This window comes from Convolutriloba macropyga, chromosome 10 (assembly GCF_964194025.1).
Source record: "Convolutriloba macropyga chromosome 10, txConMacr16.3, whole genome shotgun sequence".
Taxonomy (NCBI): domain Eukaryota; kingdom Metazoa; phylum Xenacoelomorpha; order Acoela; family Convolutidae; genus Convolutriloba; species Convolutriloba macropyga.
The window spans coordinates 40,954,018-40,972,241 of NC_134477.1; the positions used below are offsets into that span (position 1 = coordinate 40,954,018).

An 18,224-nucleotide genomic window follows, 5' to 3' on the forward strand; every position below is an offset into this window, starting at 1 on the left:
AAATCCAAGCACAGTAGTGGTATATCTAATATTCTTCCTAAGTAGCTCTAAGTTAATGCATTCAGTTTTTTTTTGATAGCTTATGGTCGTTTTAACTTTTAAAAGCACTTGATTTTTTTAAAAAAAATAATGGATTAATGAGCTTTTCCCATTTTTTGCCTATTTTGTTCATATTGTAGCTTAGTGTCAGCAAAGAATAATTGCTTCTGCTTTCTACAGCTTTAATTCTTAATCTTTATTGTGGTTTTACGGCTAAAGTTACGGTTTTCTGGCTTTGATACAACTAGTTTTCACATTTTATTTTATATTTAGACATTTGCCACCTTTTAGTTTTGTTTTTTCACCTTTTCTAGTTTTGTCACCAAATCACTTTGTTGAAAGTTCACATATCACATCATCGGCGTTCAACAAAGGGCACAATTGGACATATGGAGGTCCTGAAAGACAATTATTGTGGTTTTTTGACTTCGACAATACTTTCTTGAAGAATTTATTTGAATTTTTAATTTCGTCTTTAACTGTCAATTCTACTTTGTCGTTTTAATTGTATTGAAATTCCTGTATAATAACACGTTTCACTGGTTTTTTCTATAAAAGAATGGATTTATGTTTTTAAAGAATTCGTTATGTCTTTACTGGCTTCGACACGGGTTTTTCACAAAAAAAGTAAATTAATTTTGGTCATACTTGACGTTTTTATTGTCGGCGCAAGACATATTATGGATAATTGCAGGTCTCAAGGGCTTCCTTTTGACAAATAAACAAACCTATTTAATTATTTCATTTTGTAAGTAAGGGTTTTCAAAACTTTGGAAGTAATTTTAGTTTCAAAAAAAGGTGTTACTTAATTTTGCAAATTTTTTCCTTTTTGTCTGCTTGCTACCTAGTCTCATTCTTAAAATATTGTTTTATCAGTGTTCAATGAGGCGCAATCGAACAGTTTTTGTGAGCCAGACTATGGCTTTACTGCTTCGACAGCGTGTTCTTGCATTTTTATTTAAAATTTTTTTGTTTTCTTTTGTTGGTCTTTTTAGCTGCATAAATAAGAGAATAAGGTCAGGTCTAAATGCCCTTCTATAGAATCATTGTTAATTGTAAACAAATGGGATATTTTAGTTGATTTCTAATGGTTTTAATTACTTTGGAATTAATTTTTTTGAAAAAATAAGCGATTTTTTTTAACTTTTACTGTTTTTGTTTTTTTTTTCTAATTGATATGGACTGGTCCCATATCTTTTCTGGCGCTTCACAAGTTATTTTGCTTAGTTTCAGTTTTATTTGACGGGATGTTGACTTTTTTATTATTTTTTTTCAAAATGGACATAGAGTTTTTCATGTAATTAATGTTCGTTGTTGTTGTTGTTTGATTTTGCTGTTCATCTTAATTCGCTCTCTTAATTTTGGCGTATCTCGTCAATCGAGCGCATCATTTTTTTAAAAAAATTCTTGCTAAATATTTCAAAATCCAGCTTTTTCATAAAAACAGCACAAAATAAGCTGCTTTCATCCACTTTAATTAAATTTGCCGGAAATAAACCCAAAAACACCACCAATACAATCTATAAAGACTCAAAATGGGGTTATTTCTACTTCAACTTCTGTGGAGAGTGCCCTGTAGTAAAAACTTTACTCGTTGATTATAAAAAACGCAGAATTTATTTTTGATTTCTTGCCAAACAAATTATCTATATCTATAACATTTGAAAAAATAAGTCATCCCAATGGACGCACAATATTAGCAGCGCCAGTTGTTGACCAATTTTTGACTGTTTCAATCCAAAGAGAATGGGGATTGTAATCAGTCGGTCCTTTTTGTAAAAAATATTGATCTTTTTTACATTAATTAAAGAACAGAACATTTCAAACCGAAGCTCAGTAGTGATATAACTAATATTCTTCCTGAGCAGCTCCAAGTTAATGCATTCAGTTTTTTCTTGATAGCTTATGGTCGTTTTAACTTTTCAAAGTACTTGATTTTTTTTTAAAAATAACTGATTAATTAGCTTTTCCCATTTTTTGCCTATTTTGTTCAAATTGTAGCTTAGTGTCATCAAAGAATCAATGCTTCTGCTTTCTACTGATTTAAAAATAATTTTCATTGTGGTTTTACGGCTCAAGTTGCGCTTTTCTGGCTTTGATAGAACTAGATTTCACATTTTATTTTATATTTAGATATTTGCCACCTTTTAGTTCGATTTTTTCACCTTTTCTAGTTTTGTCACTAAATCACTTTGTTGAAAGTTCACATATCACATTATCGGCGTTCAACAAAGGGCACAATTGAACATATTGAAGTCCTGAAAGACAATTATAATGGTTTTTTGACTTCGACAATACTTTCTTGAAGAATTTATTTGAATTTTTAATTTCGTTTTTAACTGTCATTTCTACTTTGTCATTTTAATCGTATGGAGTTTCCTGTATAATGACAAGTTTAATTGGTTTTTTCTATAAAAGAATGGATGAGCCGATATTGTGATATTAGTAATAGCTGATGGCTTTCATGACTTTGAAAACAGTTGTTTTCCAAAATAAAAAATTCTTTTTAACTTCGCAACTATGTTCTTTTCATTGTCTATTTATTACCGAGTCTCGTTAATTACAGGTCAATTGTGAAATTATTGGTGTCAAGGGAAGGTGTCAAAACGGATTGGTGTCAAAAAATTTAATGATTTTAAAGAACTCGTTATGTCTTTACTGGCTTCGTCACGGGTTTTTCACAAAAAAAGTAAATTAATTTTGGCCATACTTGACGTTCTTTTTGTCGGCGCAAGACATATTATGGATAATTGCAGGTCTCAAGGGCTTCCTTTAGACAAATAAACAAACCTATTTATTTATTTCATTTTGTAAGTAAGGGTTTTCAAATCTTTGAAAGTAATTTTAGTTTCGAAAAAAAGGTTTTACTTAATTTTTCACTTTTTTTCCTTTTTGTCTGCTTGCTACCTAGTCTCATTAATAGAATATTTTATTATCATTGTTCAAAGAAGCCGCAATCGAACATTTTTTGAGCCAGACTATGGCTTTACTGCTTCGACAGCGTGTTCTTGCAGTTTTAATTAATTTTTTTTTGTCTTTTTGTTGGTCTTTTTAGCTGCATAAAAAAAAGAATATGGTCAGGTCTAAATGCCCTTCTATAGAATCATTGGTAATTGTAAACAAATGGGATATTTTAGTGGAGTTCTAATGGTTTCAATTACTTTGGAATTAATTTTTTTTGAAAAAATAAGCGAATTTTTTAAATTTTACTGTTTTTGTTTTTTTTGTCTAATTGATATGGACTGGTCCCATATCTTTTCTGGCGCTTCACAAGTTATTTTGCTTAGTTTCAGTTTTATTTGAGGGGATGTTGACTTTGTTATTAATTTTTTTTTCAAAATGGACATAGAGTTTTTCATATAATTAAAGTTCGTTGTTGTTTTTGTTTGATTTTGCTGTTCGTCTTATTTCGTTTTCCTAATTTTGGCGTATCTCGTCAATCGAGCGCATCATTTTTTATCAAAAAATCTAGCTAAATATTTCAAAATCCAGCTTTTTTAAAAAAACAGCACAAAATAAGCTGCTTTCATCCACTTTAATTAAATTTGCCGGAAATAAACCCAAAAACAACAACAATACAATCTATAAAGACTCAAAAAGGGGTTATTTCTACTTCAACTTCTGTGGAGAGTGCCCTGTAGTAAAAACTTTACTCGTTGATTATAAAAAACGCAGAATTTATTTTTGATTTCTTGCCAAACAAATTATCTATATCTATAACATTTGAAAAAATAAGTCATCCCAATGGACGCACAACATTAGCAGCGCCAGTTGTTGACCAATTTTTGACTGTTTCAATCCAAAGAGAATGGGGATTGTAATCAGTCGGTCCTTTTTGTAAAAAATATTGATCTTTTTTACATTAATTAAAGAACAGAACATTTCAAACCGAAGCTCAGTAGTGATATAACTAATATTCTTCCTGAGCAGCTCCAAGTTAATGCATTCAGTTTTTTCTTGATAGCTTATGGTCGTTTTAACTTTTCAAAGTACTTGATTTTTTTTTAAAAATAACTGATTAATTAGCTTTTCCCATTTTTTGCCTATTTTGTTCAAATTGTAGCTTAGTGTCATCAAAGAATCAATGCTTCTGCTTTCTACTGATTTAAAAATAATTTTCATTGTGGTTTTACGGCTCAAGTTGCGCTTTTCTGGCTTTGATAGAACTAGATTTCACATTTTATTTTATATTTAGATATTTGCCACCTTTTAGTTCGATTTTTTCACCTTTTCTAGTTTTGTCACTAAATCACTTTGTTGAAAGTTCACATATCACATTATCGGCGTTCAACAAAGGGCACAATTGAACATATTGAAGTCCTGAAAGACAATTATAATGGTTTTTTGACTTCGACAATACTTTCTTGAAGAATTTAATTGAATTTTCAATTTCATTTTTAACTGTCATTTCTACTTTGTCGCTTTAATCGTATGGAATTTCCTGTATAATGACAAGTTTATTTGGTTTTTTCTATAAAAGAATGGATGAGCCGATATTCTGATATTAGTAATAGCTGATAGCTTTCATGACTTTGAAAACAGTTGTTTTCCAAAATAAAAAACTCTATTTAACTTCGCAACTATGTTCTTTTCATTGTCTATTCATTACCTAGTCTCGTTAATTACAGGTCAATTGTGAAATTATTGGTGTCAAGTGAAGGTGTCAAAACGGATTGGTGTCAAAAAGTTTAATGTTTTTAAAGAACTCGTTATGTCTTTACTGGCTTCGTCACGGGTTTTTCACAAAAAAAGTAAATTAATTTTGGCCATACTTGACGTTCTTTTTGTCGGCGCAAGACATATTATGGATAATTGCAGGTCTCAAGGGCTTCCTTTAGACAAATAAACAAATTATTTTTTATTCCATTTTGTAAGTAAGGGTTTTCAAATCCTTGAAAGTAATTTTAGTTTCGAAAAAAAAGGTATTACTTAATTTTGCAATTTTTTTCCTTTTTGTCTGCTTGGTACCTAGTCTCATTAATAAAATATTTTAATATCAGTGTTCAAAGAAGGCGCAATCGAACATTTTTTTGAGCCAGATTATGGCTTTACTGCTTCGACAGCGTGTTCTTGCAGTTTTAATTAATTTTTTTTGTCTTTTTGTTGTTCTTTGTAGCTGTTTAAAAAAAATGAATATGGTCAGGTCTAAATGCCCTTCTATAGAATCATTGGTAATTATAAACAAATGGGATATTTTAGTGGAGTTCTAATGATTTCAATTACTTTGGAATTAATTTTTTTGAAAAAATAAGCGAATTTTTTTTCATCTTTTACTGTTTTTGTTTTTTTTGTCTAATTGATATGGTCTGGTCCCATATCTTTTCTGGCGCTTCACAAGTTATTTTGTTTAGTTTCGGTTTTATTTGACGGGATATTGACTTTGTTATTTATTTTCGTTTTTCAAAATGGACATAGAGTTTTTGATATAATTAATGTTCGTTGTTGTTGTTATTTGATTTTGCTGTTCGTCTTAATTCGCTTTCTTAATTTTGGCATATCTCGTCAACCGAGCGCATCATTTTTTACTCCACTGAGTTATTTTTTTGGAGGCTATCTTTTCTTTCAACCACTATATTTTATAAAACATACTTGATTTTTTGGGTTGATTTACCTGTTCCTCATTTGGTAGTTGATTATGCCAAAATCGTAGATGGGCGGTATCGGAACCTTGTGTGCGATCGGACATTACCGAGCCTCCTTGTTGATAATCAACAATAATTAAGAGAACTTGTGCATCTCTTATAACTCCAAGTAGCAAAAAACGGCGAACAAAATTTCCACTCAAATCGATTGTATGTTGTCCACCAATTGCGCCACCACCAACGAAAAGCATACGCAAATCGGTTGATGTTAGAATGCTGAGAGAGAACAACCTAATGTAAATTGTGCATAAGATAAGCTCGGCAAAGCTCGAGAAAAAGCTCTACTTGTTCAAATTATACTACTTCGTTAGCGAAATGAAGCCTTGAGGAACAAGAAAGAACGTGAGAAAGGGTTATAAGAGATGCACAAGTTCGAGAGCTTAAGACCAGTTGATGTCAATGGGCAGCACACTAGGCTTGCAAGTAAGAGATGCTGGTTCGAATCCAGTTCTGGTCCATTTTCACAGTAGTTGCACCTGCTGAGACCCCCTAACAGTTGAAAAAGTCCAAAGACACAAGTTCATTGCAACACACAAGTTCACACAAGTTTGGTGAGAAACACTAGTTGGAGGGGTATGCTCACATGAGGAGCAAAATTCAATAGTACAGATGGATTATCAGACAACAGCAGTTACCCGCAAATGGCACAGGATGTTCAAACGTATCATTCCTCGATTTTAGATGAACGAAAACGGTCTGTTCCTGAAGCAGAGAAAGCATCTGATTCAAGAAGTGACCAATTAAAAATAAGACAAAGGCATCTAAAACTATTACATAACTAACCATAGTACATATTGATATATATTAACATCACAATTATTATTTTTATCTATAACCAAGGAAAAGAGTTCCCTAGACGAATTCTGACGCTTATCTTGCAAGATCTTGGAAGATTCTTCCAAGATCGACGCTTATCTTGCAGGAGTCTCGCAAGAGTTCGATGCTTATATTGCCATTATCTTGCAAGAGTTCGAGGATTATCTTGCAAGAATCTGACACGACCGACGCTTATCTTGCAAGATTATTGCATATCCGACGGTTATCTTATAAGATCTTGCAAGAGTCTTGCAAGATTTTGCAGGATGGTGCGTAATCCTACAAGACTCTTGCAAGATTCTTGCAAGGTCTTGCGAGATAGCCGTCGGTATTAGAATAGGGTTGCTATATCCTTGTTAAAGCCATCCTTCACTTAATAGAAAAGAAAGTGTGCAATTTTTTGTGGAGGAGAGAAGGTACACAGATGTAAAAAAAAGACCACATTCCGAAAGACAACATAAAGCTGCATATTATTGATAGTACTGAAAGTATATTGGGCAAGCGTGTCAGAACTCTAGTGAAATGAACAATGTGATAAATTTTTACAAACGAAATTCTTTTAAGTACGCCTAAAAATTGTTCCGACCGCTCTTGAGGGGGGAGGAACTATATACTCAAATGGGTTTTTTTGTTCAAATAAATGAGGAGTACTACTACTACTACTAATACTACTACTACTACTACTACTACTACTACTACTACTACTACTACTACTACTACTACTACTACTACTACTACTACTACTACTACTACTACTACTACTACTACTACTACTACTACTACTACTACTACTACTACTACTACTACTACTACCACGACGACTACTTAACGGTGATATGACGACGACTCTATTAGCTAAACCGAAGCTTCCTAACTTGAAACCGGCAATTCCTCTTAATCCGACACTTCTCACAAACAATACGGATTATTTCTACAATACCGACAAAAACCAACGCTTCATTCATGCAAAACCGATGAAACCAACAAAAACCGACAAATACCGACGTTTCGTACGCCATTTTTGTCGGTATTTCTTAGCTCCAGACTTTTCATAAATTGAACAAGCCAAAGTCTGGATCATAAACTTTTTCGGTCTTTCTAAGTTTTTTCATAAATCGAACGAGCCAAAGTCTGTATCATATCGCATTTTGGTCTGTACGGGTCTTTTCATAAGAGTTCTTGAACGAGCACATGAACGCACCAAAATTTTGAACGAGGCAAAGTCTGGATCCTAGGCATTTTTGGTCTGCCTGGGTATTTTCATGGGCAAAAATGGTCTGAATGGGTATTTTCATAGATCATTTTGAACGAGGACCTCAACCTGGGATATATTAACATCACAATTATTCTTTTTTATCTATAACCAAGGAAAAGAGTTCCCTAGACGAACTCTGACGCTTATCTTGCAAGATTTTGCAAATTCTTGCAAATGACGCTTATCTTGCAAGATCTTGGAAGATTCTTCCAAGATCGACGCCTATCTTGCAGGAGTCTCGCAAGAGTTCGATGCTTATATTGCAATTATCTTGCAAGAGTTCGAGGCTTATCTTGCAAGAATCTTACAAGACCGACGCTTATCTTGCAAGATTATTGCATATCCGACGGTTATCTTATAAGATCTTGCAAGAGTCTTGCAAGATTTTGCAGGATGGTGCGTAATCCTAAAAGACTCTTGCAAGATTCTTGCAAGATCTTGCGAGATAGCCGTCGGTATTAGACTAGGGTTACTATATCCTTGTTAAAGCCATCATTCACTTAATAGAAAAGAAAGTGTGCATTTTTTTGTGGAGGAGAGAAGGTACGCTATTCTAATTATGTTTTCGTCAGTCTTCAGTAGACTTCGTGCCGCTTTATTTTAGAACAATTTTCATAACCCCATTGATTCTGAAATTTTGGTCGTGTTGATCTGAAAGTTTTGAAATTTTATCGATGAACCATTACGATAAACTTGATATACAAGTACAAAATTTTTTGAGACAATACCTAAATTATACTGTGTCACTCAGAAATTTGAAAGCCTGTCATTTACTGGGATCTTGGAAAAATTCAAAATACCCCCGCAGTTATCGTAAAATTCATTTATTTTTGCGAGAAGGATGAAATTTATTCACGACGGTCAATGCTTGGTAAATTTTTAAACCCTGAAAACTATCGGCCGACTATTATTAAAGAGCGTTTACCACAGAAAGACAGAGAATTAAAGCAAAGGGTTATATGACTGCAACAAAGAATTGTCAGGTAAAGTTGTTTCATAGAAACCAAGAAGGGTTTCTCAGGTCTTAAGCTTTAAAAAAACAACAGTTAGATAATAGGAACAATTTTATTGTTAGTCAAAGGAAGCAACAATTTGTACTGCGTACGAAAGATAGTGAGTTAAACAACAATACTTCATAAGTATCACAAACATTTTCTTCAATTGTCTGTTTGAGAAACATTATTCCTCAGAAACCCAATATATCAAAATCTAGTTTCAACCGTTTACGTTCATCACCCAATGACAACGACGGGTGTGCTGCTCAAAGCGATTATTTACGTCTGCAGAAAACAGCGCGACTTGAAAATATATTATGTGAGTTGTCTAAAACGTCATCTCAATTTAATATCACAGCCGAGTAGGAATCAAAAATTAAGATTAGCTGGCAGATAATTACAACGACAATTGTATAAACATATTTCAAAATCAGAACTTTGATAATTAGGACCTAAGTCACTAAAAATCTTTTTAGGTTTGAATATTAGATCTCTTACAAAAAATTCCGATGAGTTGCAGATTCTTAACGATAGCTTGAAAGAACCACCGGACATATTTGCACTATCAGAAACATGACTTAGTCCAAGTGACCCCTTAGACTTTTACTATTTGCAGGGATTTCAAAAAATTGTATCAAAACCAAGAAAAATTGGTAAAGGCGGCGGCGTCGCTGTTTTTTTGAAAGAAGGAATTGATAGATTATGAAACGGATCTGGAATGTTTAATTCGGTCAATCAAAGAAAAAAATAAAGTGAAGGGCTACATCTGTGTTTTTACCGACCTCCATCAGCAAATCTGGATAATTTTTTCTAATTTTTAATTTCTTTGAATCAATGCTCCATTTTCTGCGAACCAAAAACTCGAAAACATTAATTTTTGCCGATTTCAACAATAATATCTTAGAACAATCATCTATGAAGAAGAGATATTGTGAAATAATTGAAACGCTCGGATAGCGAATCCAAAATAATGAACCAACTCTCAAAACAAATCTCAGTTCTTCTTGCATAGATAATATCATAACCAATGATGATTTGGTTTGCAAAACTTATGAAATTTCTATCTCAGATCTTTATTTTGAGTAAAGTTGCCTTTTGGTTGCGCTCAATTGACCAAAAAAATTATAAAATACTGGAATCTGAATGAATTGACTGACCAATGAATTGACTGACCTAACCATTTTTGTTAGATCAAAACTTGAAAAAAAAATCAACGGAATCAATCGATGGCAAAACTCAGTTTTAAGTATCGACAATTATGCGAACTCTAAACAGATACGCACCAGAAGAAAAGTTAGTTATAACTAAAAACAAATATCCTTGCGTTAATAAAAAATTTAAGAACCTTCTTAAAAAACGCTATCAAGCCAGAAAAAAATGGGTTTCGTCTGATAAACCAAAGATAAGAGAGAAATATGTTTTTTTTTGAGAAATGAAATAACAAGCCAAATTAGAAAATCAAAGGGAGCATATTTCTCGCGGTTGACAGATCAGAACTAAAGCAAAACAATTTTTGATAACTTAAAATGTCTAAAGACACAAAAAGAAACGCAGCAAGATGTAGATTTGGACGATGACCATTTAAATGATTATTTTTTAACTATCGGAGAAAAAATTCGGTCTGAAATTCCTAATCTACAGCAGCGCCAACGCAGTAATTGTTTCCACAAATCTTTTTTTATGCATAGTGCAAACGTACTGGAAGTCTTATTCATTATAAAAACTTTAAAAACTCTAAGTCAAGTGGTTCTGATCAGATCACTAACATGGTTCTTCGGTTATGTTTACCTGTAAAAGCTGAACCACTAGTTGACATAATCAATGATTGCATAAAGAGCCATACTTTTCCGGAGAGCTTCAAATTTGCAAAAGTGTTGGCTCTTCGTAAAAAGGAAACATGGATGCTCACGAAAACCATAGACCAATAAGTTTGCTACCAACCATTAGCAAAATTTTCGAAAAAATTATTTACAAAAAAATGGTTAACTTCATCTCCACAACAAACTCTTCTCTTCTAGACAATTTGTTTTTTGCTCAAAAAGATCATGTAATCATGCCATAGCTGAAATAACTGAAAATATAAGATTGTCTATGAAAAACAAAAACCTTTGCGCATCAGTTTTCCCTGATATAACAAAAGCTTTTGATACCATTGATCACGCACTATTACTCAAAAAACTAGAAAATTTTGGTTTTAAAGGCCATTTTAAAAAGCTTGTTCAGTCCTAACTCAACAATCGCCGACAATATGTTTTCTTCCAGTCCAAGACCTCTGATATAAAAAAATATTAAAAAGGGTGTCCCACAGGGCTCTGTGCTTGACCCACTCCTCTTCTTATTTTTTGTAAATGATCTGCCATCAAATATGCAAAAATCTGAAATCACATTGTTTGCTGACGATACCAACATACTTTGTAGAGGAAAAGATATTGAAAAGAATATTAAAGATAGCATTACGGAGGAGATATCATGCTGCAATGAAAACAAACTTTGCGTTAATTCTAAGAAATCTCAGATGATGTATTTTGGTAAAGACTTAGAGCTTTATTTGAACCCAATTTTGCCCGATTGTGAACTACAAGAATTTGTAAAATAATTAGGTATAACTCTTGATAGAAAACTGAGTTTTGACTTTTATGTTCAACAAACTGTGAACAAATTAAACAGCATCTGCGGTGTTTTCTATAGAATTCGCGACTATTATCCAATTTCAAAATTGATACAGTTTTATAAAGTTTTTGCTAAGCCCATGATCTCTTATGGTCTATTGGTTTAAGGCTGCACAAACAAAAAGAGACTAACAAAAATTGATATGTGCCAACGAAAAATTTTGCGAGCCATTTTCTATCGAAAGCGGACAGATAGCCTTCAACATTACTACAAAATACACCAAATACTCATTGTTTTTGGCTTATACTTTCTTGAACTTCTGAAGAAAACTGTTGAAGAAATTGCAAAGCGATCTCCTTGCTATTTCATTGATCTTGAAAACGTGTCATCCTGTAAATACCACACATGGAACCTCAAAAATTTATTAATAAGGCAAGTCAAGTTTAATATTGCATTACTTGGAAACTCACTGTGGTTAAGGCTGACTAAGACAAATCGAATTATTTGCAAATCGATTTATCTTTTTATCTCAGATATTGAAATTCAAAAAATGAGTTCAAAGCAGCTCAAAAATTTAGTAGATCAAATTTTCAAAAAGTACCTTTTCGACATGAAGACTTTTTTTCTTTGATTTTTGGCTGATTAGTGGCCGAGGTACAAACTAACTCGTTCTTAATTTTCTGGAAAGTAAAATATAATTGATGAGTTTTTCAAAAGGGACGTCATCAAACGAGCTGTAAAGTTTATCTGACGTACCTCTTGAAAACGTTTATAGTTTTTAATTGTAAACTGTTTTCAAAGAACTTATTTCAATTCAAATTCAGACTGAATCACTACATTTCTAAGCTATACAATTAGAGTACAACAATTTTTTATCAAGTTCACAACAAAGTGGTTGAATTCCACTCATTGTCTTTTGTTCTGTTCTTTAATAAATTTTTCAACAGTTCCCCATTGCTGTAGATTGCAGCTCATTTTCCTCCATTGGACATATTTTACCAGAGAAATGGATCTTTAGAGAATTAAATTTTCGTAACGAAATTCTCGTTGAAAGACTTGAATACGTCAAAAAAATGCATCAACTAAAATAAAAGGTGCAATCAAATTCATGCTTGCCTCAAATCTTTTTTAAAACAATTTGTTTTCTGAAGTCATTACGCGCCATTGTTTCTACCAAAATCAAACTGTGTATTAGACCTCTTTTGTACAATCTAGGCATTCTTTTTGGTCACTCGATTCCATACAAAATAGTTCACTATTCAAAACTGTACAGTTGTTTTCTGATAATTTGATAATTTCGCTTCATTTCAGTGCCGTATCTGACTGCCTGGTTCCCTCCCTGGCCAGTTAACTGCAGCTATCAATGTGGCCAGGTTGATTCCTTTACCACCATATTTGAATATCACCGAAGTTGCACCACATATAAGTGGGATGAAGCTACTCAGTCATGTCAGCAAGCTGAGCAGGACACATGGTGCTACCCCCGTGCGGCTCGCCACATGGCCTATATCTGCAGGGACTCTCTGCCTTGTAGTTAGTATAAGCTCCGCTCTCTCCCCTCTTCTCCTCTCACTTCTTACGTAATTAATTAATAAGAAAAAACGAATAAGGAATTTTAATTAGTAAATGGATATAACTTTTTTTTTTTTGGGGGGGGGGGGAGGGGGTTAAAATTCCAATCACAATTTGTTACGGGATGTACGGGAAGATGATATTTGTTCTCAGATGCTAATCAACCAACTTAATCGGTTCTTTCCAAAATTCCATCACGCTTTATTGCATGATTGCATGATTTATCACTATGCAAAAACTTCCCTAGTCCAGACCTAGACTTATGGAAAGATCTCAATAGTCTAGTAGGGGGGAGTCAATTTTTGACCAAAATTATTCAGTCGAGGTTCCTAGTTAAGGTCCAACAAAAGTATTTTCATGGGTTTCTTCACATTGCGACTGACTTTTTTCCCTAAGATTTGTACTTTGTCTAAGTGCCAAAATGAATTTTGGCAATAGAAAATTGAGATAACTTCTTTCGTGGAACTACTCCGAAAATTTCGCTTACAGAATATATTAAAAAATCAATTGTCGGAAACTATTGAAACTTACAGAAAAAAATAGACATTTTTAAACTCAATTTTTTGCATCTTTGTTCCTAAGATAGTTCTATCCTCTAAAACTTTCAGTAACCAGTAAGGATTTTGAATAAAAATTTTCGGTTTTTAAACATAAGAAATCATCGGTATCATCATTTTTGTTCCGTATTTAACCTAAGGTTCAGTATCGTTGCTTTAAAAAAAGAGAAATTGGGTAACGTACACACCGACGATCTCTTACGTTTATATATCGAATATACCGATTCTCTCATATGACCGAAACCAACAATACCAAACAAACAAAACGTACCGCAGTTTTCTGACGTTTGAAACGGGACACACCAAAGATTTCTTACAAACTTCGTTTTTGTTCGGTATTCTCAACTAGGGTAACTAGTTCTACTTGATTCAGCAATCACGGAAGTATCAATTAGGACAGGAAATTCGAGTAAATATTCATCTGCTGAGAAGGCCAAATTTAAATTCAGCGTGTGGCGTGATAAAACTTCCGAAAAAAGAATAGGCTGTGATCTTGGAATTCTCGACAATGGCAAACAGAACCAGAGGGTCAGAGCAGGGTTAGTGAATTCTCTAAAGTTTCCAAATTATCATTTTCTTCACTTAAAATTGAACTTCATTTTGTTTTGTTCTGTTAATTTCTGAAAGAATTTGATATCAGAACAATTTAAAGTGTTGGTCTTACAGAACAAATCAGCAAAAAAATCGCCGTATGTTTCCATTAATTACAAGCCAACTCTTCTTCTAAATTTGAGATTGCTTTCGGCTGTTTTATTATGTTCATAACTTTTTTCTCTAAATTTTTAAAAAAAATTTGACTTTATTTTTATAAGGTACCTTAGTGTCACAAAATTTACGTTGCAAAAAACTTTTGGGACAGCTGTTGAAAGCGACACCAGAATATTCCAATTGAGCGCATTTCTGTGTTGTCCTTTTAGCCGACAGGTCCGTACTGCGAGAGTCATATTATTCCGTGCGTTCGGTATACTTTAATCGATTCTATACTTTAGTCAGCCTACTTGAGAAATTTAGAAGATATGACTTAATGAAATCTTGTTTCACAGCCAATCTTAGTTTTTAATATCAGTTCAATGTGAATGAAACTTAGTCTCACTCTCGCAACCTTCTACGACAACTCCTTTCAGGCATTTTTCCTATTTTCACTCCAAAATTTTTATCGCCAATGAGATACGACCCATACGGTAAGACACAATTTTTGCGCTCCCAACACATTGGTTGAGACATCAAAAACTCATCGATTTTCCAATCATTGGTATGGATTCTCCACGCTCCATTATCGATTCTCCACGCTCATTGGTTAACACAACTTTCGAAGAAGATTCCCCTTAAATTAAATTAAACAAGGAAATGAAACGTTTGCTTCATTTTCATATGAGGCTATAATCTCGCGTCACTTGTAATAATCATGATTGCGGATCCGCGAGTTGCAGTAACAGACGCTGATCGAGATAGCCCAGAGAAAGCTAGAGTTAACCCAGCAGGCCGCAGAATTCTGTTATGAGCCAGGTATAAGCCGGCTATAAGCCAGGTATAAGACGGGAATCAATTTGAGGTTCTTAAAAACTCTCTCTGAAAATCCCACGAAAGATTCGAAGAACACACTTATGAATTTATTTTTCAACTTCGCTACAGTCCGGGCTTACAGTTCATAATCTCTGTCTTACGCAGCTGACAAGCTGAGCTCACAATTTTTTGCCGCATGTGCGATAAGACATTTTTGCAAGTGAGAAGTGACGAGAGCATCCAATGTGTTGACAGACTTGAGATTAAAACACGTACAAATAGGTAGCCCCGTCTGCAGTTATTGTCGTGTAGCACACAGATGAGTGACAAATATAATCCCGAGTAAGTAAACTAAATTTTGTCCTATAAAGGATTAGGACAAACGAACGATCTTACCATCACAGCCATGGCCTGACACTTCATGATCTCTCTTTAGATCTGGAGTCCCAGATCTACAAAATCGCCTCGATTCACAGGGCTTCTATTCCTGCAGTTATTGAATTCATTTTATTAATCTGCTAAAATGTAACTAGGCATTAATTGGCTAATATTCTATTGGCGAATTTTGTCATGTCTTGTTTGGGAACTTAACTTTTGACTTATATAGTGTTGTTGTGGTTATTTTCCCACGCTTTTTGAAATATCAATCTATTATCAATCAGGGCATAATAATAAGGTATCATAAACATAACATTCCCGGGTCAAGGATTGAGTGCTTTTCACCATTTCCAATCATTTTTAGTTCCAGTTTTTCCAGTCTTTCAACCGAATTTTAACGAAGATCATCTCGTCAAATTTTTTCTGAACATGTGTTTTCTAAATATTTTTGTCAGGATTGAATTCTTTCAAGAATCTTGCGAAATGTAATTCATTTTGAAAGAGTCTTGAGAGTCTCAGTGGTCGAAACTTATACAACAAATGTGCCTTCCTGACTGTTTAGGCTAGACGTCTATCATCCTAACAAGGCTTGCGAATATTGGATGCATATTGACGGAAGGCACGGATATGACGAATTCCGTGTTACTCATGTCAGCGGAGATGACGGATGGGAAATCACTGATGTAAGATATCCATTATTCAAACAAATCCACGCAAACAAATTTGGATATTTTTGCGTAACTTCAAACGTAAACAGTCTGTTATCTTAACAACTGTTGAGGTTACCAACGGCAACTTATAACAAAAAACGGATTGCCTGAAATCGTCGTTTTAATCGGAATTTTAGGAAAATTACTGTCCTCGTGGTTTAAAGAGCGTTATTTAGCAATAGGTACATTATGGTGCCACAGTTTTTATGTCTTCAAAAAACTTGAGAAAACTTCGAAAACATCAATTGGAGCAAACTTTTGAGCTCATATCAATAATAACGGACATAAAAAAGGGATGCCCATTTAGCTTTTGAAAAAATCTACTAGAAGAGTTCTACAGTTTGAGTATCCAAGTTTCCAACAACATTTGCGTCATTTTTGCTCCACATATTCAAATGTTCTCATTCCCATGCCCTGTTCAGGATAGTGATAAAAAAATTGATTTGATTTGGAAATTTTGATGCACGAAAAGCCGACTTATCAAGCGTAAAAATCTGGCAAAAAGTAAAACAAAAGAGAAAGTAGTTTAAGCTCTAGTTAGTTCATACTACAAACTCAATCAATCAGTTTAGAGGTAAACTTTTTTCAATGATCCTTAGTACTGACCGTTATTGACGGTTGTGCTTACGAAACAAACAATTTTTGTCATGTCTTAGCTTCCAAGAACGATCGAAACAGTAATTTGTTTTAAAGTGTGGTTGTTTTGTCGATTAGTGGTAAGCTAAAAATTTAGATTCACAAACTATTTCAAGCAGAGGTTACGTGACTCCTCCTAAAGTCAGCCGAATTTCGGGCTTCCATCTGGAACCGGTAAGTTGTTCTCGATTGACTTTCAGAGTAATTCAGTACTGAATCAGGAGGTTTTTCAGAAACAATTCAGAACTGATTCAGAGTCTGTTCATGTCACATTTGGCTCTGATATTCTCTGATTCAGACTCTGAATCACACTGTGAATCAGAATTTTTTTTCTGGACTTTTTGTCTGAATTAGGATGACTTCATTTAATTATGTTCGTGAGCCAAGCTAGGTTTTAACATTGCTTTCGCTCTCAGGTCCTTAAAAGTAGAAATTCATACAATAGCAGTATGATTGAAGAAATATTTATAATAGGTTGTCGGAAATTTCAAAAAAGCGTTTCAATAACGGCGAAATAACCCATAGGAAGTTTTTTTTATGTGTGTCTGCTTTTTTGAGAAAAATTTCGAATTTTCATTCTGATTGGGAGCTAATTCGGAAATTCATTCTGAATTTTCCTCTGATTCAGAGCTTTGATCTGATTCAGAGAGGTTTGAGAACCAAAACAGAAACTATTCTGAAAACTTTCTGAGTCAGTAATGGAAGGTAATGTTATTCTGAAAATGTACTGATTCAGTTCTGATGCTGACTGAATGTAAGGTACGGGGTGATTAATCACAGTGACGTTACTTAGAGTGTCAAACGATTTTTAGGTGAATGTGACGGTGAACAACTTGCTTAGAATTTCATATAAAGGTGGAAAAATTTGGCTCACCGAAGAGAGGAAAAAGTCCGCCTACAAAAATCTCGCCTTAAAGTGGGATGACATTTCTGTGCTGGGGATTGCTTTTGGACAAAAGGAAGATGGTTCAATGTGGAACATAAATTCCACGGAATCACCAACGCAATGAGAAACACTGTTGCCTAAAATCTAAACTAGACTGTTTGACTCATAAAAATCACTTTATGACAGAAAAATAGTGAATTCCTCTTGCACAGTTCAGACAACTTCTGTTTAGATCTTATCAGCGTGAAAAGTATTCACTCCTTGGACGTTTTTGTCAGAAACAGTCAAATTGACTCAATCAAATATTTTGAAGGATTTGTGGTTATAAAGTTTCGGTGGTGGAAGAGCAATTCAATGGGTACCTACTCTGTTTTAATTCCTCTAGCTACCAAAGGTTCTCTAGCGAAGCTTAGAATATTAAATACGTGAACGGATTTAGGTTGCAGAGAGCTTAAGGGCTAAAACCTAAAAACAGCACATTTTTTGCAACATCATTTCCAACGAAAAACAGAAACTTGAAACGCTTTTACGAATGTTAGAAAGAAAAAAAGAATACCAGATTAGAACCCACAAAACATAGCTTTCGAATCGAAAGAATATCTTTGACACCCTCTATATGTTTTTA

The 18,224-nt window shown here is 33.8% G+C and overlaps 1 protein-coding gene across 1 annotated transcript in view; it reads left to right on the forward strand.

Moving 5' to 3' along the window:
* Positions 1-17,854, forward strand: part of LOC142348546 (uncharacterized) — a 44,349-nt gene extending 26,495 nt beyond the window's left edge. The window contains exons 6-9 of the mRNA XM_075399927.1: positions 12,669-12,890; positions 13,860-14,025; positions 15,930-16,050; positions 17,526-17,854. Of these exons, the coding sequence (XP_075256042.1) occupies positions 12,669-12,890; positions 13,860-14,025; positions 15,930-16,050; positions 17,526-17,723 (707 nt within the window). The 3' untranslated portion in view covers positions 17,724-17,854. The remainder of the gene's footprint in view (positions 1-12,668; positions 12,891-13,859; positions 14,026-15,929; positions 16,051-17,525) is intronic.
* Positions 17,855-18,224: the final 370 nt, after the last annotated feature.